This window comes from Halichoeres trimaculatus, unplaced genomic scaffold (genome assembly GCF_033239565.1).
Source record: "Halichoeres trimaculatus isolate MK-OKI-2021-1 unplaced genomic scaffold, fHalTri1.1 fHalTri1_scaffold_4, whole genome shotgun sequence".
In the NCBI taxonomy this organism is placed as follows: domain Eukaryota; kingdom Metazoa; phylum Chordata; class Actinopteri; order Labriformes; family Labridae; genus Halichoeres; species Halichoeres trimaculatus.
Window position 1 is genome coordinate 16654119 of NW_027437182.1, and position 25497 is coordinate 16679615.

General features: G+C 40.8%; 1 protein-coding gene across 2 annotated transcripts in view; it reads right to left on the reverse strand.

The window, feature by feature from the left end:
* The window catches only part of negr1 (neuronal growth regulator 1), a 169210-nt gene that overhangs the window by 37698 nt on the left and 106015 nt on the right, over positions 1-25497 (reverse strand). For both annotated transcript variants that reach the window (XM_074667973.1, XM_074667974.1), the window contains exons 4-6: positions 23249-23380; positions 9040-9160; positions 5910-6058 (exon numbers count right to left, since the gene is read on the reverse strand). In XM_074667973.1, coding sequence (XP_074524074.1) covers positions 5910-6058; positions 9040-9160; positions 23249-23380 — 402 coding nt within the window. The remainder of the gene's footprint in view (positions 1-5909; positions 6059-9039; positions 9161-23248; positions 23381-25497) is intronic.

Sequence of the window (25497 nt, forward strand, 5' to 3'; positions counted from 1 at the left end):
ATGTGTCCATGTTCATGCAATCTTTATCTTGCCTTGTTTACATTATTTGCTCTCCTTTTTTCTGGATTCTTCTGGCAAACCAAGCTCAGAAAACATCCTTCCTTAAAGTTACTTTGCCATGCCTGTAAAGAGCAACTTTTATCTGGTGCTTATGATGCAAATGCCCTTTTTACTGTAATACTCATCCATTTTTAATTGGAAATTCAACTAAATCGCTCATACTGGCTTTGCAAATGCTATAGCAACATTTGACAAGCCAGCACTAATAGTTCATAAACTTTGGGCATAATAAAAAGAACACAGATGTGATTACAGACATGCTGACTTTAACACCAGTCTATATAAGTATAGGGCTTGATTCATGGCAATGATAGCATATGATTATGTTGTACTAGGCTGACAAATATCTAACAGTAACAAGCAATTGCATTTATCTAGTTTCACACTACAAGTTTTATTCACATCTCTCAGCTTTGATTTTGTAAAACTGCAAAAACATGTTGCACTATAATTTTCTTAAAAAGCTCATTCATCGTTGACTGCATCTACTTTGTTGTTGTTACAGTGAAATTATCAAAAGAAAGCTCGAAAGAGAATCACAGCACCAGCACTGGTGCAGATTTAAACAATTAAACAAACATCTACAGAAGCACCAAACTACTCAAAAGATGTTTCTGAGTATCTCTACGCCGTGATTCAAGCCTGTTATCCCGTTCGATTCATTACACCTCTGTGACTTACCATTTGCTGAAAAGAACAGACAATTGTGACAAGTGCTTTTCCACACTATCATTTGTTCATTCTCTGATGATAAAGTGGGTATTGTGTTTTTCAGAAAAATCTATTATGTGCACAAGCTTTGTGCACACACACACACAAATACACTCAGAGTAATCCACAAAGTAGTGTGGTTGTATGCTTTCTTTCTGCTCCAAAGAATCCAGTTTGTGTTTTACCACAGCTTTAAACACAGCGCTTAAAGTGGTGCTTAACTGAGAGAGATCACAATCCCTGACTAATGGTTTAACAGCACAAAAACCCCTGTGTGGTCCAACACAACTGGAATAATCAAATGTCAACAACCACAACAATAGCACACAGTAGGAACACAGTCGGGCGACTTTTCTCCCAAAAAATGCAGGAATTAGTCAGAGCCCACAGTGCGCACGTGTACACACAGCCAGAATGTTGATTTAGTTTTTGAATTCTTTTTTCTTTAAACAGAAGCTAGACCAGCTCTCTTTCAGGGTCTGCTTTGGATAAGAGGTAAATGTGTTTACTTTTCCTGGTCGAGGCCCTTCCACAGTCACAGCTCATCTCATCAGCCGTAATGGAGGACTTATTCCTGGACTGATTTAGAGCGATTTTGTTGGGTGAAGAAAAAAGGAGTTACTCCACTGAGAGATAGGGACCTTTCAACTTCACCAACTCGACAAGAAACTAATGAAACTGAAGCCTGAATGCTAAGTATTTTTTTCTTCTTGCTGTACTTCAAGTATGCTCTTTGAACAGGGCTGACCCTTACACGACCTTCTGGATTTGTGAAATTACTAATGCACAGTGTGATCGACGGAGCCAACGTAACTAATGTATATACATTAATACTTGAGTCCATTGCTGCAAACCACCCACATTGTGGGGCTGCTTAAAATTCCCCCCATTGTATGACGCTCTATCAAATATGCATGCCCCTTTCCCCTTTCGCATCCTGCTCATCAATAGCTATCGACTGGGTCTAAAATAGCAATCCAAAGTCACCCATGGTGAAATCTAACCTCTGGGTTTTGTTATTTGCGTCAACGTGCTGGTGAGGCTGCGCTGTGGCAGTTGCTTGCCTTTTCTCATTATGAGCGACAGCAGAATTGGCCTCCTCTATATTAGGGAAGATCATGAGAGAGACAGAAAGAGGGGGAGGGGGAAAAGACATTTTATGTGTGAGGGAAGGAGAGTGATAAAGAGGAAGAATGAGATACAAGAGGGGTTGGAAGAGGACAAAAGACAGAGAGAGTAAGAGAGTGAGATAAGAGAATCAGGGAGACAAAGCACTGATAGAAAAAAGACAGACAAAGAGATAAAGAGAAGGGATGGATGAGAGGGAGAGAAGTTGGGGGTGGCAGCACAGGAAGCTGCCTCCTCTGACTGTTCTGAGGGTTTCTTTGCCGCTCTGCCTTTGAGGCCTCGCTAGTGTCACATTAAGATCATCCATTTTGAGGATCTGAGACAAGCCTTTGATGTTCTTTGTGCATACACAAACAGGAGAGCCGAGCACTCCTTTGACAATTGCCAACTCTACAGAAATATCTTTTTTGTGTTTGGAGTCTCTGGCCTGTTAGGGACAATGTTATCATCAGAGGGTGTAGCGCAAACTGATGAATTATTTAATTCACCTGTTCATATTTCATCGGTGAATACATTAAAATGGTTTCTTTTTTCTCATCCGTACTCTCTCTAAAGCGTTGAGGGAAATATGTTCTCCAACCCCTCACTGTCAGTGCTTTCCTTGCTGCCTGGCAGGTACAGCGAGAAATGCCTCACAGTCAGGGAATATCAAGCACACACCAACAACTCCAGTACAGGGATCAGGAAGGTAAGAAGCACTTCTGCATTCCTCTGGAGGAGATGTGTCTTGAAATATTGGAAGTTACGATGTTACGCTGTTTGTGCTGCTCTAAATCAAAAGCCTGGTACTCTTTGCCTGTTCATGGACCCATTAATAGCCCTTAGCTGCTGAGCTGTGCTGTGGGGAAACGCCTCAGAGGTATATTTTAGCCATTCATATCTTTTTTGATCATCACTGTTTTTTCCAACATGCTTGACATCACATGCCTGTGATACTTTTACGATCTATGAAACATCAACCAGCCACTTCAGTCCCCAATTAACCCTGTTTCTTTACTGATGAGTGTTCCCCGCTGGGACACACTCTGCTTCCTTCTGGGGAAGGTTCCAGACAAACACCTACGACTTATTTGGTGGCTGTCTGTAAGTGAAGCAAATCATTTCCAAGTCATTTTAACACAAACTGAAATTCTAACTACATGTTAATAAGTACTCAGAAAAGAGACGTTTGAGAGGAGTTGCAAACACAGGATCACAGAGTAAAACAGGGTGAACAATGTCAAGTAGGTTGGCAGAATGTAGCTAAAGATAGCACAGCTGACGCTGATACTGTCTTTATGCAAGTTAATGTCCATGTCTGCTCTATGTAAAGGTGTAGTCAGCAATTGTCTAATCTGCACTATTTGTCAAAATCGCCGTATTTCTCCTCTCCATCCATAAGATATCATCACTGACAGCATGTTGAAAAAAAGTCTGGTGTCCAAGCCACCAAAACAGGGTACACCCCCACACACCCAGGGAGCGGATCATACTCATGCGCAGATCAGACATAGGGGGGAGGGGGGTAGTATGTTACGTTGCGTGCGCAGTTAGCGTAAGAAAGCAGTGCGATACCAACTGTAGCAATGGCTGAAAAACAGCGGGGAAGAAAAAGGACAGAAGAGCATAAAATGAAAAAGAAAGTCTATGACCATAATAGAGGGAAGACCGGGGTCAACATTGGTGTGGCTTTCTGAAGGTGGAGGTAACTCCGCGATTAAACAGAGCTGAAGACGGACGCGGATGTCGCCGTTTTTTTTGCTGGACAGGTAAGCATGATTAGCTTTGTGGTGCTTCACGTAACAGTAACAGCCATTGTGCATTGATCTTATTGTCTAATCTGCCAAAATATACTGTTATTGTGATTTTATCAATCATGGCAGTCAAGTAGTGGCTACTGTTGTCTGACCAGTCAGGGTTACCTCAGCTTTGCAGCTTAGCAGTGTGCTAACCCAGAGTTGGCGTCAGACAAAATTAAACAGGGGGGCATTACGACAGGTGCAGGGGGGCACAAATTCTTGTTCCTTACTGGATTCATACCCATTGTGTAAAGTTCTAATTCACAAATACAAGGCACTGTACCACAACGAAAGCCATGTCCCTCCCTCTCTTTTCTCTCCCTCTGGTGTGCACACAACCATGCGCCTTTAGCGCACCAAGATTAGAGTGAACATCAAACACCATTCAACAATCAAAGAACCATGAAACCCAAACAATAGTAGCGAGCTAAAGATAGAAATAGCTTTAAAACACCTGGAGCCAGCAAGTGTTGCAGCTAAATTTCCTGAGGACTGTGTCCTCCCAATCCGTCATACATCTGTGGGTCAAGTCTCTTTAAAAGGCAAGCTCAACAACCTGGGCCTCTCTACTGTAACGCATCACACGTCTTTAATCGGAAAATATATCTAAATATCATAATATATTTTGCTACAATACGACTAAAACTCGTCACACTACTGCTACTTTCAAAGCAGTAAATACAGCTTCACGTATCATAGCAAACTGATCCTCGAGCATTTGCTGGTCCGGCCTACGCCATGTTTGTCAGCTACGCAGTTTCTATGGTCGTTTCCATGACGATGCACGTCCATCATCTTTCGGGCATGGAGCCAGGGGTGGGGTATGGAGGGAGAGGCGGGTCTAAATTTCTTAATCAACAACCTCTCCCCTCGTTTTCTCCCAGACCGCTAAATACACCTTCAAGTAGTTCTATACCACTTCAACCAGACACTGCATACTGACAACTCTATCATCATATTCTCTTTCAAATGCTGCTAAACCAAGCCTCACCATAAGAGACCATCTAAGATCTGTAGTTGATACTTTTGGTAGTAGAGCAACATATGACGGCATTTCAGACCTACGAAAAATATAAAAAGAATTATTCACCAACTAGTAATCTTAATGGGTTACTTGAAAAGATGTGAACTCTTAATCATTGAGTAAACCTGCACATCCGTATTTTCTCACATGGTAAAAATCTTCCATGACAGTAATTTATGCAGTTTTAACATGTAATATTTTTTGGCTGATTTGGATGTGTGGTTCAGACTTGGTCTTTGGGTGAATGCAGTGAAAATAGTTCCAATGATTCATTCTTCATAAAAGCTCCTGAAGTGCTGGCTTTATGAGTTTTTTTTACACAAACTTTTCATTCCTGAGTGCAGTCGCTCTCACTGCTTTTTCTATCGCCATACAGGGTGGAAAGTAGAAAGTGTGATGGAGTTTACCTGCCCTCAACAGGAGGATATAACACCGCCAATATCTCCCACACACAAAGTTTCATCCCTTCTAAGCAGTGACAAGGATGTGACTCCTCACTGGCTTCCCACCAGTGCCCTTCTTTAATATCTCAGAGCTGTACCCGGTTTTTCTGCCATGATAGTTTGAAGCCTACATGTTTTTTTTTTGTTTTTTTTTGGAGAAGCGTCATTTCTTTCTGATTCTTTACATTTCTGCAGTATACTTCTGGTAAGTAAGTCCACAGTCCATCACTGACACACCAACAGTTTGACCTCTGAATATCTGGATCACTGTGAGATGCCTCATGGCAAAAACCATAAAAGAGCTGACCCTCAGACCCCTTTAAATCTGAGTCATCCCTCTACTTGGCATTCAACTTAGCACCACTGACCTGTGTAGCCGCCTTTGTAATTGTGATGCTGCCTCAAAGCTGGATTTCTTTTTCAGGTGCTGTCTTTTTTTCCGGTAGTCATGCAAATGTTAACTGCTTAAGCAGACACACATCCACCCACACAGGTACAGACTGTGCAACTATAATAGACAATCAACATTCACAAAACTGATGACTAGAGAACAAGAAACCACTTTCACTGGTGAAGTGAGGGCACCCAGTAGCAGCACTGGCTTTGGCTTTAGTTTTTTTTATTTTTTTCCAGTGTCAAGATTCTGCAGCAAAAAATAACCACACTCTGAAGGGCACAATCGCCCACGGACATCCACAACACTCTCTCAGCCCTCTGACACTTCACCACTCCAGTTAGCCACGAGCAGGAAGACTGACAACTTACGAATGAGAGGCCCACTGGCATTAGCTGTCCCTAGCTTGTTGGTGGCGACACATGTGTAGTTCCCGTAACGATCCTCTGTCATGTTGGTTACTGTGAGGACTGATCTGGAGCTGAGGTTCTTGATGTCGATGCCTTGACCCTTGATAATCCTGCGGAATAGAAACACAAACGCATCACATGAAGCTTTTATTTCTCACCCACACACAGAAAATGTCAGCTGAGGGGAAGTGGTGTGAGTCAGGGAAGATACAAATGTTTGCCATCCTTTAGTGGATCTTCAGATTGTACAGTACTCCATCACCCTCTTCAGCGACAGATCTATTTGTCCCTTGGTGTGCTGCGTCTGCCTTGGAGAGACACTTTGAAGCACAGCGAGGAGAGAGAAATGACCCAGAGGTGAACCAGCTGGGCGCCACTTGACTTGCCGTTCATTGTTTCGTTGCAGGTGCAAGGGGATAACGACAAATTCTATTCCAGTTGTGCCTAGCATCTGTGCCGTGAAATTGACAAATATTTAATTGTTCACTTTGGTTGGCGGTGATGATCTCTAACAGCATGTAGGGATTAAAACTCACTCTGCAGCTACATATGCTCTGAGCTGAATTTCTAAAAGCATTAAAGCTTACTTTGTTTTCATCAGTGAGCTTTCTGTTGCTGTCACTGTTCACATTTGGTATTATAAACCTCCAGAGAGGAGACAAGCTTCTATCTTGGCCTTGCTCTGGCTCCCCGTGATCTCTAGCTTGGCTTGTGCTGTTCAGAGAGACGCTACCAGTTGAAACACTATGTGTGACCTTATGTCCAGCAAATATCCCCAAATCTGTGTTCCTCCTCCCATGGCACCCTCAACAAATGTTAGCTGAACATTCAGTGATAATCTCAACGGGAGTCTCATCTCTACAGTAGTTCAACATTAAACCAGTCGATGCTCCCCTCTGTCATAGAGAAAGAAACACTTTCTTCCCTCCCTCCATGGCTGCATAGAAACACAACACTTTGACTGAAGAATGAAAGAAGTGACACATCAAGGGAAACATTTGCTTGTCAAAACTGTCACACGACTTGCGATTGAGACAGGCTGGCAGCAGCATCAATGGTATGGCAGCAGCAGCAACACAGAGGCAAGATAAGAAGTGGCAATGCCGCCGTCAGTGCCGCGGATAATTTTGCACAGATGCTACACATGTCCTGTGCTTAAGCTCCCATACTAATGTCCTTTTCATGACGAGGAGAAAATGAATCAACCACCATTAAGCCGTGTAAGAAGTCACAAAAAACAAGTCCTTGAATTAAGTAAAGACTAGAATCATGCCAACTTGCCTCCTTAGCAATTTGAATAAATTGAATCCACCCCATAATTACAATTAGCACAGTGTGAGCTGATGATTGAAATTGTGCTCACCAGGAGTGGGTAATGGGGGTAATTTGGTTTTTAGATTCAAGAACTGACACTTGAATCCAGACTGATTGATGTATGTGCCACGAATGATTTAAGCCAGTCGCCAGCAAACATTTTATCAGGGTGCAGAGTGAGGACGAGGCATAAATGACTCTTGTTGGAACATTTATTTGGGTGCTCCCAAGAGGACGGATGAGTGTGGGAACAAACAAGAGCACTACTTCATAGGAAAAGAAAACTATTAAGCCTGCACCCTTGATCTTACATTCAGGAAACTGTCCACAAACAAACACTGACTAAAAATCTGTACAATTGAAGGGTGGCTGATTGGAGTTTGGATTCCAGTTTGAAACATAGTCTGCTTTTACACTGCACAGTCCACCTCACTGAAAAAAAAAAAAAAATTCACAGGCTTCATGTGCAGCTTTGGTGGATTATTTACATCAGAATAATTAGCATTTCATCAAATTCAAGTTCTGCTGATGCACTCAGTTGACAAATAGCAAAATGGAGATTATATCTAAGTAGTTTTAGCTTGCCTAGTCTTTCTGGTTCCTCTGCAAACTGCTTTGCAACCCACCTACACCCCACTCCAACTTCCTGATTTTACCATTGTCATATGTACTATCACAAATGTTGCTCTGTCCTATGTGGAGATGGGAACCAAATTAGGTACTTTTATGGGCACCGACCAAATTCTGTCAAAAGTTTCGGGTACCAATTCTTGTAAAATCAAAAGGTACCATGTTTAGGTACCTAAACACATCCTTGTGGCTGTGAGGGACAGGAAGTGTTTGATTTTCCATGCTGGACATGGCCACAGCATTTCAAGGTTATATATTGAAGAAGAAATATGTTTAATTAAAGACATTTAAGATGTTATTATTATTATTATTATTAAAATTTTATTAAAAATGTATTAAAATTTTATCAAATTGATATTTTTTAAACACAAAAAAGTAGTGGCAATTGGTACCGTTGAGCACCCATACTGACTGCCAGGTACTGTGCATCGGTACCGAATTATTTCAAATGTAAAAGGTACCCATCCCTAGTTCTATACCCCTGCATGTCTTTATTGCTGCTCCCCTTGCCTTGACTCTTGGGGAGCTCTTCCCACCTCAGGCTTTGGTATTCCACAAATGCATACTGAAAGGCAGGGAGCTCCCAAAGAAAGAGCCAATTCATCTTTATTAGTGGACTGTTCCTTTAGAAAAGAGATAAAATGGGTTGAAAAACCCCCAAACCAAAACAACAACAACAAAAAAAAACATCTTACACTATTTCTACTTTCATATCAGTGTACTTACACCAATATCTTCAAGTTACTGACACTGACTGCACATTATTGAAGAAATTTACCAAGAAATGATTGAAGATTGTTGAATTTATCAAAGGTTCATTCAATTTCAACTATCTTATGTACAGAAAAACATTTCAATCTTACATATTTATGTATGTTTTGTGGAAAAGCAAAAGAGATGTGGTTATTGCTTAAGAACAATGTAAAGAAAACACAGGGTGGAGTGCAAAATCTCTCAATATAAATTTGTGAATAATAAAAAAAAGGTTCTTGATAACAGGACTGATGAAAAACACCAACACCTTCAAACAACTTAGCTGTGATACAGCTGCACCCACTGGACTCCAAGGGTGATGTCGCAACTCACTTCCACATCAACACTTAGATAACACTTAATTATCAAGACACTTTGTAGAAACTAGGCTCACCTTTTCTCGCCCTTGTACCACTCGAATGTCGGAGAGGGCACAGCAGCTGCTTCACACCTTAGCAGGGCTGTGCGTCCCAAGCCGACTCCAGGGCTTTTCATCTCATGGATAGATGGAGGAACTGGAGGAAAACAAAAAGGGATAAATAATGTCAGCAGTCAGGGCAAACATCTGTGCTACGAACAGAACACACTAAAAGGAAGGATAGAGAAAAGCCTGACTGATAATAAGAGAAGGAGAACAGGTGACAAAATGGTTAAAATCAAAATTGAGTGTCTCTGACATCCTGGACATACTGTGAAGTCAACAGGCAGGGCCTGCAGAGGCGGGGTTGGGGAGGGGAGAGGGCATCCATGCCCAGTGTAGGAAAAATGAAATGAATTGCACTGCATGGTGATAAATGGCTTAATGGAAGTTCAAAGACTCGGTGGAACAGGAAGGTTGTGTGAATGCAAAATGAGGCTCCTTTCAAGCGCTGAAATGTGGTGTAAATCTCTTTGCCTGTTTTGTGAAAGCAGCTTTTACATATGGTCTATTTCTGCAGAAGCCCAGCCTTTTTGTTCCTTAAATATTTACCCTGCTTAGACTTACGCAGCCTTGAAAGAATTGGAACTAATAATTGAAGTTAAATAGACTCACAACAATGGCATTTTGTTAGATACAATATGTGGTGAAACAAAAAATCCAGCGCTCTAGCTGTTACCTTAGGCACATAATATGATTAAAATGTTTTCTCATTACATTTGTAGTTATTGACCATTATTAGGATAATACTGAATTTCTAAACTTTGCACTGTAAATTAAAAAGTAGCCCTTTCAAAAAGCTTGAAGAAAAGTGTTGCTTTTCATAAGTGGAACTTTTCTCTCAAGAACTGAGAGCGCAGCAGGGTTCAAACCCACATTTATTATTGTGACTGGTTTTCTGTCACTCTATTAATCAACAAGACGAGAACTCTGGGAAAACAGTCAGAATGAGACACAGGGCTCAATCTGACAATGTGCATTGTGTAAACCTGGCTTTCCTTCCAAAATCCAGACAAATAATAAAACTGTTCTAAACACACAATCAGATCCACAGCCACATGACAGACAAAACAAGCAAAATTACTTTGTGCCAGTCATATAGGCTCTGATTAAAAACCTTTGAAAGATGTAAAAAAACTACACTCTTTGGGTCAATGCTGCAGCTAGCAGATAATTGCTGGGATATGTCTGAAAGTGAGATGTGGATATTTATACTCCTGACAATGAGCCTTTAAGAGCTGGCTGTCAGTCACGGCTGTAGCCCGAGTCCAGTGGAAGGTCTTGGCCAAGCGCCTGAAAACCTTTCCTTCATATTGCATTTGGAGATGTTCCCTATGGATGACCTCAATATGGAGTGATGCTGCCTCGGACAAGTCAACCCTGAGGTACTAACAGGCCAACAACACCACTCAATGAGCAATTAATCCAATACTTAACCATATAAAACAGATCTGTGTACAAGTGCAAGGAAATAAGAACGTACTTTATTGTACAAGCATGCTTTCGAAGATCTAACGTTTGAGCTCCAATGTAATGAAGACAATACTTCATTATGGATCCAGAGTGTGCATGGGCTGTCTACCAACCTGTGAGAATACACATAGATAGATGAGGTGGGATGCAACAGATCTGTGCAAGGTGAAAAAGAATAATGTGAGCGTTTGTACATGAGGCGTACGGTCATGTTGGAGAGGTGCACAGAGGTGACAGCGCTCTGTGATGATTGATGCCCTTCTCTCAACCTTCTTCTGCATCCTAACGAGCGGCATGGTATGACTAGGGTATGAAGATTCTCCGTCCTTGCATATGTGTGCCAATTACAGTGTTATTTCCCGTCTTCCATGGCTAGGCTGAATAATCCGAAGGACTTGAGAGAGCGAAACGAGCATTGGGTTATGCTGGGGCTTTTCCTGTTCATTTATCACTGTATGAAATGTTGGATGCCATGCTGGGGGGTATTAGTAGACCTTGACTAGATGCCTGTGCTGGCTGTGTGTGTGAATGTGCAGGCTGGGTGTGTGTGCCCTTGTGTTTATGAAATACCCCAATTTAAAGTAAGAACACTTCCTGAGTCAGTCTTGCTTTGAAAACTTCAAAAATCTTGTAAAACTTTGCAGATTTCTTCAGATCTGCATCTATTTTAATCACAGCAGACATCAACAGCTACCAAAGCCTTCAAAAAAAAGCCTTCCTGGCCCCTTCAGCATCTTTTCACAAACATTACAACAACCTGCAGCTAAGAATGAGAGGTTCCTTAAAGCTTGTGAGTGTTAGCATTTGAGAGTGTTCTCTGGAGGAAAGCTGTACAATACTTTAGAAAGGGTAGGGAACAGGCTGAGAAAATAGTAAAAGTGCTTCACAGCACAGAAAAAATCAGTCAACAAGAAGTATGACAAAATCAATGCAGTATGCCGACTGACAGAGGCTTAGTGAATCCGTGTAATCCTCCATTGGTGTCATTGTGTGGCCATTGATTATCTGAAGCCTCTGAAAGCAGCAGGGTGACCCGGCTGTCCGGCTGTACAGTAACTTGGACAGTGGACATGGCGGCTCAGGCAGGTGTGTCAATACTTGAAACCTTACGCACAGACCCACTGTCTCTCATGTTGAAGCCGAGTACACACACCACTGCCAAGAAGCCTGTGTGAATTTGTTGCTTTCATGTAGCTGTTGTCCTTTTTGGAAGAGGACGCAGTTTTGATGTGTTTGCTTTTATTTATCACCAACTGGATCAGCCGCTTGCCAAGAACACAGCTTTCTTCTTTAAGGTCAAAGCACTTCCTGGTTAGATTCACAGAGTCTCCTTGGATTGCTGTTTTCTAATTGAGGTTGGATGAAAATTCTGGCAAGAAAAAGCAGATTTCAACTACAAAGGAAGACATAACTACTTATGTACATGTGCAATATGATCTTTCTGCTGCACTAGCACTCGAGGTCATTCTAAGACTGAGTAACTAGGAACATTAACCCAGATTTACTGGCAAAATATTCAAAAGTTATTCAGTCTTATTAACTGTCCCAGCCAAGGCTAAAGCTTCCAAATTCTAAAACATTTGAGAATGTAAAATACAACCTCTGTGATTTGGTAGGTGGTCCAAATGCTCTGATTTTATATGCATATCGATAATATCAAGTCTTTCCAATTTAGATCCTGGCACTGAGGTCTTTTAAGACAGATCGCACCCATAAAATCCAGTCCAATCCAATAATTCCAATTTCAACTTGCTGGCATGTGCTACATCATCATATATTGTGCAATACACCATCAGGATTTGGAGAGCAATGCAAAGTAGTGCACTAAAAATCATGAAGGCCCAATAATCCAGGTAATTTAGTGTCTAGAAAATGCCGTGGTGGGGCTGTAAATCATTCCTCGAGTCGTGGTGACTCCACCAGATGGGGGTAACGGTTTGGTCCAGGAATAGCACATGCACGGCAGAAAAATGGGTCCTGTAAGACCCTGCAGGGTGACAAATGGCCAATTGTGGGTCGATCAAAGACTAACTTCTATCCCATCAGCATTATGCAGAGCTCGTCACCAAAACAAAGATGATGTCGTGTATTGTACATGCATGAAGGCATGTTAATGATTAATACAATGTCTGACCTTCTCTCCATCTAATATTAATAGACAGGGTTTGTTCAGGGAGAATCTCACCTTAGTGCAAAGGGCTTTCCTAGGTCTTGTGCCCTCAGTAATCCTCATGTGACTATTAATGATTAATTGGTGTGCTTCAGGACTGAATATGATTTATTTAGCTACAAACTATTGTTTGCCAAGAGAACTCAGAGAACGCAGGCTTTTTAATTAAAAGATCAATTAATAACCCTACCTCTTCAGCCAGATTTGAAAATGAGTTTTCATTGCAATTAAGAAATGGACTCATCAGTGCATGACTTATCAGCTTACACACAGAGACACTGTTCCACACTGCCATCTGTGGGCTTCATTGTCCTGCTTTTTGTCGGTCAGGAATGGTTCTGCTGCCAAGATTTATTAATTAATTAAGATTTCCATTCAGAATAGCTAAGGGAACATTGTGTTCTTTCTTTTTATACAACGCAAGGCGTATAAATAACTGGCTTAGTATGCAGGAGTGTGTGGGGGGCTCAGTCTTTTGTCAGTGAAGCTCTAAAAGGTTCAAGATACACAAATCCAACCTTCTCGCTGAATTTAAGTAAAGGATGACGTGTCTGCTCTGATGAAGACCTCGCCATAGTCTCATATAAATCTCAATATCATTTACTCTAAACGAGAGATCAGTGAGTCAGCCCCTGCTGTGTAAACACAATTTTAAGGGCATTTGCCTTTTATCCGTGTTTTAGGGTTATTTATTTAGATTTGAAAATTGCAGACCAAGCTGAAACATAAGTGTGTGATTGTCAATCTGTTTCCGAAGCAAGAACATTTATTCTGCAGAAGATCAGGATTCTGCTCACTTACTCGTGCCCCACATGCAGCAAGAATCCAAATAGCAATCAAGACGAGAGCTTTGGAGAGATGTAGAGAGATGGATTTACATCCAAACAGCTCGAGGGTACTGGCTTTAACTCTACTTAGGATCGGATCAGAATCCAATTCTAGGAAGCCTTCTCTTTTGAATCGTAAGCCACAGTATTTCAATGGATACTGCAAACTGTCGACAAATGCTCAACCGAGACACTGCGCCTTAAGTTTGAAAAAAACTAATAGATTTCATTGAACTGTGAAAAAACATTTTTTCTAACTTTGATCCACCACTGCAGGCAGTCTGTTTGCAGACAGACGCAACATCCATACATGCAATTAAATTCATATGTAAATTCTGTGCAAACTTTAACGTGAGTAAAGAGTCCTTCAAAATGCTAATGCTGTGTAAATATGCTAACCACTAATAGGTGTTTACTCTCTTGTAAAGCCTTGATGTAGAAATGTTGAGTGATAGTAAAGATGTGTCTTCTGACCACAAGTAAACAAGTTTAGTGTCTTATTTATGTGGGATTGTCATGACTCCCCAGTACAACTGTGTCAATGTGGTGAGTGGGGAATGTTGTGGGAGTATCTATCAGGGCAGGGCTTGAATTTCAAACAGACACAGGTGGTGGGGGCTTGAGCAAACGGAAGACAAGGTGACGTAAAGAATATGAAGTATTTACTGTGCACCCCAGAATTCCAATTGTATCTCTGAAATCTAGATACGATGGCGGCTCTAATGTGCATGCTCATATTTAATTAAAAGTGATCGTGGTTTTGACAATAACTGTAAGCAGGGGAGAAAGTGAGGAAGTCTTTTTTTTATAAACGCAGCCATGATTGGTGAATATGTGAGCAGGATTCACAGCTGCAGGCTACTGGGGGAGGAAGGAGGCGTAGAAATGGCTGGCAAACTCGGAAGCTCGCAGGGCACAGCTTTACTCTGCAAAGCAAATGAAACCTTGCTATGAAGGAAAACAAGTGAAGAGGGAGAGGAAGGGTAAACCTGCCCTGGTTTCAACCTGGAGCCAAAATTGAGACTACAGAGGCTCTCCCATCTAACCATATGTGGGGAAAAAGTTAAGTTGAACCCAGTGTGTCAAGGGTATCCAATTAAACTTCCAGACATGTGCTCAACCTGACACTGCTGTAGTGTTTTGGGGATATTTTACCCATCTTCTCCAGAAATATGGGTGTTAAACAAAACACGCATCTTCAGATATGACTAGAGTTACTGCCATGACGATAAGCCAAGCTGCAGCATACATCCAAGTCTGCTCCTACCTATCATACAGTTTAGATTTATTAAAAGATATGAGGGCTCAAACAGTTATTACAATTTTGCCCTTTCAAATCATAGGAGAAATCTTTCCTCTTCTATTTTTCTGATTTCCAGCATGCTTAATAAGGTATGCAGTATAAATCTCAGCCTTTGAAGCTAATGTAGCTAACATACTTCTGTTAAAAGAAGTATGTTAGCTACATTAGCTTCTATTGCATGCAATGGACAAGGGGGGAAATACATTATCATAACAAAATCTCTGGTTCCCGAATAAAAGATACCCCCCTCCCATGTTTTGTCATCTAGACTTGATAAGGCCTCTTTTTTATTATTGACATCTGCATCCCTATGGGATCACATGGGTTCTCACTGGGTAGTATGTGCTCCTTCTGGCACACACCATAATCTTATTGATATTATGAAGTGCACAAGTATATTCTTGCCTTCAACTTTGTGCATGCTTGAGATGAGAGAGAAGTATATCTTTGAAGTTTTCTTTGCATGATGTAACTGGATTTTTTAACCGGTTTGGATTTAAAACCCCTCTGGTCCGTGACCCGCCTCAGAGTGTTTTGGGGGGGTGTAGGTTGAAGCTGAGTCTCATCTTAAGAAACATTTTGACAGGTGTTATAAAAGACTGAGACAGTGTTTAAGTATGGAACTAAAGAATTGTGTGGTTTTAGCGCCAGATGAACCTGCGCAAATGTGTGGAACAGACGTTAAATTCACAAAGCGTTGCACAAGTTTTTAATGAGCCAGAAAATGAGCTGCAAAAAATAAAAAAATACATAAACTAGAAAAGCACTCAGAGAGCGCAGACCTCTGCCAAGCATATTGTGATTGTCACACAACACTTAAGTCCTAGTTTAATGTTATACTCCCTTTCAGCAGACTGTCTGCTACAATTTGGTGTTAGTTGCAGGTTTGTAGGATAATTAGTTTCCTGACAGTGTTGAAAATTATGATGACCCAGTAAATTTTAGATATTCCAGATCTTGGTAGCCAGAATATTGCCAGGATCTGGATCGTACTTTCACATTTGTCAGAAATTATGGTGACCTTGTCTTGTATCGTTTTGCAAAGCAATCAGACCATTTACCGTGGAGTTATACATATGGTGAAAACGACTCTGTCTCATAATGATAAAGAATCCTTTAAAAAAGTCCTTGATCCAGACGGTGATCCAAATCACCTCCAAAATTTAATCACTTCTTCTTAATCCCATTTTTAACATTTCCTGAAAATTTCATGAAGATCTGTCCATTATGTTTCGAGTTATGTTGTTCACAGACAAACAAGCAGACAAACTCTCCCAAAAAGCATAACCTCCTTGGTGGAGGTACAAAACAAAACAAAAAAGTGTCTGTGCAGCAGTGTTTTTTGCACACATTTAGGTAAGCTAATACTGTTTAGGAATGGAAGGGGCCTTTTTCTATCTAAATAGAGTAACTCCTGAATCAGGAACACTGACGCTAATAACGCCACTCAGTTAAAGTAAAAGAACCGAGTTGAGATGAGGCACCTTGGGTTCACAACTGCACAGAGAAGCAAAACTTAGTCAGCACATTTGGGCTTTTCCCTCCAGTCCATAAGATATTACATTCAGCCATAAAAGAAGGTTGAGTGGGCTACCTTTCCCAAAATGGCCCAGACTTGGCTCCTTAAAAGCAAATATTATTTATCTAAAAAATGCAGTGCTCTAATAATAAATACATGAAATCTTGAGTTATTAAAATAACTGTAATAATTTTGGAGAACAAAGTGAAGCAGACTGTCAACCACCAAAATCCAATCAGTCCATCCTTAATTCTCATGTTTTTTACCAAATTTGATGGTGTTCCTTTTTGACATATTGATTCCAATGCAGACAGATGGACAACCCTAAAATACAAGTCTCCCATCTGTAGCTGATGCTAGCAGGATTACAACAATTAGCCAGCACTGTGGACAGAAATGATTAATTTGATTGTCGATAATTAGTTGGTTATGCCACTGCATGTTGTTCATTCTGCAGGCACAGACAACTTTCCTTTTTTTTTTCAGATGTAAGGTTGTGAGGTGAGACCTCTTGCATCCTTACTGTCGCTGCTGAGAGTTGTGTATGCAAAACAGTGACCGGGAAGTGACAGGTAAACAAAACATGGCAAACTAGCAGTGGCTGCGGAGAAAAGGATTTTTAGCAAAGTCAGTGAAAGGAATCATGGGTGAGAAAGCTTTAGAGAAGAGAGGGCACTTGGGACATCTCTCTTCCAACATTCATCTAATCAGTTACAGTCTTCTAAATCTTTGTTTTCTTTCTTTATCACCTAACAGTGAAGCAAACTGTTCACGTAACCACAGAAAAAAACATGGCATGAATGATGATTTCAAAACAGGAGTTTAATTGTTTTCTGTTAATCAATGATTAGTCGGCTAAAACAGTTGTTGCTTTCAGCGAAAGTTGTCAATGTTATGGCATTCAGCTTTAATTCAATTTTTAAATACTCATGATGCTAACTTGGCACCTAGTGCTCTGTCTTCCTTACACTTTCATTTTCTGCAAATTGACATGTGACAGATTTGTGATTATTGCAGTGACAAAGAGACAGTCAGAACATCTGGTGTGATTTCAAACACCTATAGCTGAAATGTCTAAACAGACCAGCAATAAGATTTAGAACAAGCAGACAGTTGGTTGTCTGTCGACTTTCCTCATGTGACTTAAGTTGCTACAAACTGTCAAATTCCATCTTGCAGCGTGATTGTGTTCAGACTCTGAAGTGTCACTCATTCATCTGGAGGAGTCAGAGCAGACAGCTCTCTCTGGAGGGAGAGAGCGCGCTACACTACAGAGGAAGGTCAGACACCTTTGATTTCTCAGCTTGAGAAAGAAACAGGATCCTGTTATTGTTTTATCTTTATGTGGTTTGTAATTGTTCCACAACAAGGTGGCTTCATTAATTAATCAAATGTGGCTTTTTATCTCAGGCGGAGGTTTTTCCACGGCTGTTTCCTGCTCATTCATCCCTCCGACTCAGCCACCTAGATGTGATATTTATGCCTTTGAGTCATACTGTGCAGCAGGAATTTCAGCCAATAACGGTACCCACCTGCAGTGAAGATGAATATGTAAATTTGCAAAGTGGGTCAGAGATCAAATTTCATCAGGTAAAATCACTGCTGAAATATTCTTTTCACCAAGCAGGGATTTCCAGCCAATCCGATTCCTTCATGACCTTCTGGGTGACTGCCATCATTCAGGGTTGGCTCATAAAAGTATTCAGTCGCTGATCATTCATAGTCGGAGGTATAAAGACAAGAGGTGCAGAAAGGGCAGTAATTTAATTAATGCTGTGTGATTGCCATACTTCTTGGGCATAAGAGGAATTCAAGCAGAGGTCACATGAACTGTGCTTTACACCTGCAGGCAAATGACAATGCCCCAAACCCTCAGCGAATAACTCATCATATCATGGAAAACCAAATGGCAGGCTTAGTGTTATGGCAGCTCTGCTGTTATTAAAACTCTAAACATGCAAGGGCTTAATTTTGTTTTCATTACTTTGCTTTGCTCATTTTAATTAGTGGCCTTAATCTGCAATTAGCCCAGGGGTCAACTATACTTTGAGTGAAAAATTGCAATTGTTTTGAAGGCAAAGAGAAATTGTTTGGACATGTGTTTAATTAAACTGTTAACCCGTGAAATGTCAGTGTCACTCACTCTTCTAGTGTCCTATTAGAGTGATAAAAGAGAAATAGTGCATACATGACTGATTGATGTTCACAACTTAATTTAATTTAACTGCTTTGAACAAGGAGGACACTCAAAGGACCAATGCTCACATTCTGATAGAGTCAATGCACACCTTAATAGCCTCTTACATTATAAACAACATCCAATCAACTTGATTATTAGAATGGAAAAGAAAAAGAGGCTTAATTTATCTCACAATTGTGTCAACTTAAAACACTTACTTTAAAGGGGCTGTGAGGAGAAATTTTCCCTTCTAAATAAATGCCTGATCTTAATCCACACTTTAAAATAAGATTTTCAGCGCCAATATTGCTGGTTACAGGTTATTTTAAATTGCTAATTCTTAGCTTCTAGTTTGAGTCCAAGACTGGATTGATTTTCAGCAAGTCTAGGTTTCTATGACAAAACCATGCAAGTTGATGAAGTTGAATAGTGAGAAGAGATAAAACACAGAGATCTGTTTTTCTCTGCCAAAAACAATTTCTGTGACTAATTTTGTAGTGATGGTGGACACAGGAGCCAAACTGTCAGACAGAAAAAGGACAGAAGAGCAGAAGAAAGCTAAACAGTAGAGTGATACAACCCAAGCTATAGGCTAATTAGCCTTAAATGAAGAGTGAGGATGCGTTAGCTCTGCTCGGTAGATGAGTGGAGGGACATGGCTAAACAGGATATACTAACATTACATATAACAGACATGTCTTAGAGCACTGGGCTGCCAGCTGTGCGACTAAGGCTACTTAACTACTTACAAATTGACAGTGTTTACTTGTTGTCACGTTAGCCTACAGGTATGTTGGAACACTGGGCTGACGATGTCACTAACATATGGCCGGCTGCTAAAACGTCTGTTTGATGTCGCGTTTCAAACTGTAGTGCTACGTAACTGTGCTGATAAGCCCCTTACCTGTGGTATCCAGTAAAAAGTTGTTTTGAACAAAGAAATTTTGTTTCGATCCGATCTCCATTTAATTCCAAAACAAACACACCTCTCACTAAAAGTAATTTATGACAGTGTGCGAAGACTCCTGGCCACAAGGTGGCGAGGGAGTGCAATGAAAACAGATGCTCCGAACAGCATCTTCAAAGAGTAGGGTATACATATGTTAAAGGAACCCTAAAATCTGTCTGTACACTGTTCAAAACGGTCTGTTCAAACAACAGCCCAGGAGCTTGAGATCCTCACAAGATCTTCATGACACTTGCTGAAATGACAAGATCCTCACATAAGGACCTGGTTGCTAGCTGGTACTGCTATGGGCTGCTAACACCTAGGTCTGCCTCTGGAGGACTGTCCAATCAGAGAGAAGGGGGTTTGTGGGGTGGGGGATGTTAAAAAGACAGAAGCTTGAACAAAGTGTTTCAGACAGAGGATGAATTAAGGCTTTTCTAAAGCACCAGTGTGAGGAAAAAATATTTTTTTTAGCTGTAAATCATGTGAAGCTATTGGGACAGTGGGACAAACAGAAAAACCTGGTATCACTATTATCATATTGTGTTGTTTTGAGTTATAAGATTTCACATGGTATCTTTCTATTCATAACTTTCATTATGGTCTCCTTTCATATCAAACCATATCATATTGTACTGTTTCGTATCCCATCATATCTCATCCTGTCAAATTGTTTCAAATTGCACTGTTTCATAACCTTTTAAAGAGTAATCCAGCTATTCCCACCCCAATTAAACACACTATTTGCACTAACCTGAGAAATGTTTGGGAATTTTGGAAAGTACTTATAACTTAACAAAAATTACTACCTAAAGTTAATTTACCATGAATGGGGTAATCCTTGTGATGAATTAAACCAAACTTTGGTAAATATAAAGCCTCAGTGCACTTGAGTTAGGTTAACTCCTTAGATTTTAAAGCCTATGGAGTCAAGTTAAAAAGCACATTTTATGTTGTTTACTGACGGAGATAAACTAACACAGGCAGCATCTCCCAAGAGAAGCTTTACAAACTTGAGTGCCCATTTTTTTAAGCACAGCACAACAGCTGTATGAACATGTGCCCATGCAGTGTAATATTCTTAATACAGTTAATTTCTTGCTTCTTGCTGTGTAATTATCCTCTCTTGTTAAAGCTCCACTGTCAGCTAACGTCTTTATCTTCATTCAGAGTCTGGCGTACGGAGCCCTCATCAATACCCCCGCACTCCCTGGAGCTGGTTGAATATAGCCTGATGTGTGACAGTGGAGCATGAATGACACAGTATGTTGGGATGGGGTCCAAATGCTCCTCTTTCTCCTCTTCACAGAGGGAAAACTGCACCAGGGTGAGGAGGGAGCAGTGAAGAGTGGCTACCCGCTGGCTCAGGTTGGGCCTGCTGTGGTCATTTCAGGCGCTTCAAAGGTCAACTTTAATTCATTTGTTTCCACCTTTTCATTTTTTACATGAGTACACGTAATTCAAGTTTCCATGCAAGAAGAAACGGGACATCACTCCTATAAATCACACAAGCAGCAAATTGTATAAGGGGCTGTAACGCTGACTATACAAAGCTACGTGACAAAGATCCTGAAGTTATGATTGTGAAACAGCTACCACTCGCTGCTACTGGAAGGTTTCGACAGCTAAAGCGTCTCTATGCTGCTTTAATGTCAGCTACGCTTTTTGTTTATGCGGGTCTCATAGTTGCGCAGCACTTTGAATGCTAAGCAGATGCAATAAAACACAGGACCCTTCATGTGTGAGGTGCTTGTGAGGCCAGAAAAGTCCGACGCCATGGAGCTACATGTTAGCCATAGCTCAAAGCGGCTGTCAGAAGATTTGAAATATTTATGAATGAATGGGGAGGAAGCTGTGAGATTTACACTTTGTGGAGACACAGTCTACCCCGTCAGCTCAGCTCAGCTAATTGCTGCAGACAGATTTAAATAAAGACTTGTCACAAAGAGGACATTTATGTGTCACAGTACTGAAACAAGGGAGATTTCAAGCCAGCTGGGGCTAGCTTTGAACTTTCTGATAAAACACTGTCTACAAATGTATGGTAAAGATTTTGAAAAGTATAAGAATTTCCAAAAAATTAATTATACATGAACCTTCTCTCACATTTTAAAAAATCCTCTCAATCTGTACTGAAGGTTTTTATTGTCCAAGACCACATAATAGGCCGTTTCACTGAGTTCCTAAAAAAGAAACACTTTGGAGATAATGGTCTTTCAGTGGTTATCAACTGCATTACAGTCTCACTCCAGTGTGTTCTCTTAGGGTTCTGCTGCTGCTTTTGATAAAAATATCCATCCAACTTTCTGTACTTCAGTCTTCATAACCCATAGCACTTCCAGGAAGGGCTTGTGATGGATTGCAATTATGTTTTGTGCAATATAGAAACTCAATTTCCACTCCAGAATGCAGAAGTAATGAGGAAAAAAATTACAGTTATCTCCTTTATATGAGCAACTGAATCTCAGCTATACTTACAGGATTATGTAAAACATGGCATGAGACTCCATAAACCAATTTGAAACATTATTAAAGGAGAGTATGAAGCTATCTGAGCTCTTCTACTGTGGAAGTGCAGGTCAACATAAAGGATCAGGGAAAGGGTCAATGACAGGGAGACTTGAGCAGCTCTGTCAGCTTCAGATAACTCCGGGCAACTCGCAAATTCTCTCTTTACACTCCACACACTACAGCACTCAAAGTATCGGACCAGTGCTCAAACAGTTGTGACTTTGTCTGACAGCAAAGGAAAGTCCTCAAATCAATTCTGTCTGTACGGACACTAAACCCCCCTAACCCCTGCTGTGCTGCTTTAAAACGCAGCGTCTGACCATGACAGGCCTTATAAATCATTGTGAATATCTCCTTTGTTCTGTAACATAAAGACATTGCAAGTTGTCAAAGCACTTTTCATTCTTAAACCCATGTCCCAGTAGAGCTATAAATAGCTCGCCTCTCAAACTTCACTCAGACCCAGCTCATTAGAGTCAAGCATTACACAGAAATAATGGCCATGAGATTTTTGCTTAATAATGAAGTCAGAATGAGAGCTGTCTTAACACAGGGAGGTGAAAATGCAGTTTAAGTATTATTGGATTCAAAGTTGTGTTGAGAATAAAACAACTCTTAAAACTAGAATTAGAAAACCTGCTTGATTAGCTTGCAGGATATGAGTCAGTAAACTGGGCCAGGGAGAGCCTTCTTTCTTCTTTCTGTCTCCGTCGCTGGCTGCCTGATCAGCTTTGCCAAAAGTGAGATTTAGTGTACAACATCAATGCAGAAACCTCCATGAATAACATTGAAATAGAGGAAGCACTTTGAAGAAGACAGGAAAGAGGTAATAATTGTCAAGCAGCTATTCCTGCTCATACTTATAACGGCTGATTTCCATGTGTCCACCACAGCTAAAGCCGGGTATCATTCATTAATGCCCCGGTCTCTCATTACTGTCTCCTTACACTTTTGAAAGACTCATTACCTGCATAATGGAATAGTGCTTCCAACAGTCAGACCTTTCCTTAGTGTGAATTAATCACCTACATGCACAGACAAAAAGGGAATTCTCACATTAAATATTAAAAAAACCTCAAACTCTGGCTTTATACTTTCTTAAACTTCTAAAAGGTGTTCTTTCTTTAGGTGAACCACCAGGGATGTGACACGGATGTCATTGAAAGCGCCCCCCCAGGTTATCTTTTATGCCTTCTGCCAGGCCACTGTTGAAAAAAACATGGTGGCAAAGAGAGAAGAAAGAGACACACTTACAGTTGACTGTGACTTTTACTGTTTTGGTGTCAGGAGAGGCGATGTCATTTAAAGCGCTGCATTCATAGTCCCCAGCCTGGTCCCTTGTGATTCCAGTGATGTTTAGATATTCTCCACTCTCATACTTCCTGGCTGGAAAGAGAAAAATGGAGAGAAAGTTCTTACAAACAGAGAATACAAACAGTGCTTTCTGCAGCGTTTGGTTTGTGTGTGAAAAGGACACGATCATGGGACTGTCTCTCAGGCATAATCCTGTGAAAAGGATGCATTATATCCAGGTTCATCAGATCAGCAGTGCATTGATCTACTTTCATTGATACAATGGCAGGAAATGAAATAATGCAGTATTTCCAGTCATCCACTCATCATTTACTCAACTCCACACCAAGCAGTAAGAGGAGCTACTTCCAGGAAGAAAGACAAATTGGATGGCTGAATGCTCATGTCAGTGCTTTATAGTTAGCTAACTGTGCCAAAGGCAGCAACAGCAGCAAAGCACCATGAGTGGCATAATAGCAGGGTTGTAGAGCAGCTGAACAGCTGGAGGGAGCACAATTATGAACACACATGTCCACTCCAATCAACAAAGAAACAATAACATACAGTGTAATACTATAGTTAGAGGGGACGGATGATAGATTCTTATTGTAAACGTGTTGCTGGTGTGAACTGATAGCTGGAAAAAATACAATGAGGAGATTTTGTATGGTGTCAAGCAGAATTCATTTAGAATAATCAGGACAGAATAAATGCATGTCAGGGAAGTGAATGCAGGGCGGGGGTTGGGTTCTCATTGAACATATTCACCTAGCAGCCATTTTCTTCTGATGCTTACTCAATGTAGGAGGCTAAACTGCTGAGAAATGATCAAATACAGTTTTTTTTCTCTGGTTGGCCATCAGATAAATGAAGGAGACTTTCATCACATCACTTCCACCCATCTTTAACTGCCCCTTATTCATTTTTTATTGCTTTAATTATGTTTACTTTCTTTACCTCCCTTTGGTCTTAGTGCTTGTTGTTGGGTTCTTATAATGAGGGGTTAATACATTGTGTGGGTTGCTTTTGTTTGTTTTCTTGATGTTTGAGCTGATTTGTTGTCCAAGCTGTGTTGCAGCTGGGTTCTTATGCCTTGATTCTGCTTGACTTTTTAATGGGCGATATTAAAAGCTATTGTTACATCACTTTTAATTATCACTCAAAAGTTGGAGAAAGCTTATATTTTACATTACTTACATTGTTAGATCATGGTACAGCCAACTATTGCTAGGATGTCAATAACGTGTTTGCATCATACTTTGAGTTTACAGCTATGTTAATGTTACCTGCTAAACCACGTTTGTTGTACACTGTGCAATGACAATAAAGATTTAAGGGATTCAAGGGTTGCTAGGCGCCGCCCTGTTGGCTATGGCTGCCTTTTGCAGCAGCTCTCTCTTCTTTGTCCGTTTCTTGGCATTTTTTTCATCTCTTTTTCGTAATCTTTGTATTTGGAGTGGCTCATTACTTTGGATGGCTCATTTGTTGGTCATGGACACCAAACTTTTTGTGGCTTCAGTGATATTTTTACTACTTTTTCTCCTGTGTTTGTCTGGAGATCCTACATGTAACCATTGCTACATTGTTTACATGTGAACTCAGCTGTTAGCAGCCTGCAGCATGTCAATGCTAACTGGTGTAAGGCCTGATGTCTTCTCACAAGGTGAGGAGAAGGAGGTGAGGATGACGTGCTGGTTCTCAGGTGTGAGCTAAGAAGTGACGACATGGACCTGTCCTCCCACCCATCGTTATTGGGAATGCAAGATCCATCTCCAATATGATGGAAGAGCTAGCTGTGCTCACCCAGCAACAGAGGGAATACCAGAGGGCAGAGTAGCATCATGCTATTCACAGACATGGCTATCAGAGCTAACATCAGACACCAACGCCACATTGGAAGAGCTTCACCTGCTGTGAGCAGACAGAATCTAGGAGAAATAGACTGAACAGACCGCTGAAGAAGCTCAGTCCTGGACCCTGTGGAGGTGGAGGCTGGCTGAACTGGAGAATGATGGACAAGCTGTCATCGTCTATTTTTTTCATGGACCTTTTTGCACTTTTTATACACTTTCTTACTTTTGTTTTCTTGATTGCTGCAATTTCATTGTACTTGTTACAAAGACAATAAAGTTCTATTCTGTTCTATTCTATTCTTATTCTATTCTATTCTGAATTCATAAATAATAACATTAGTTTATGTGCAATTGTGG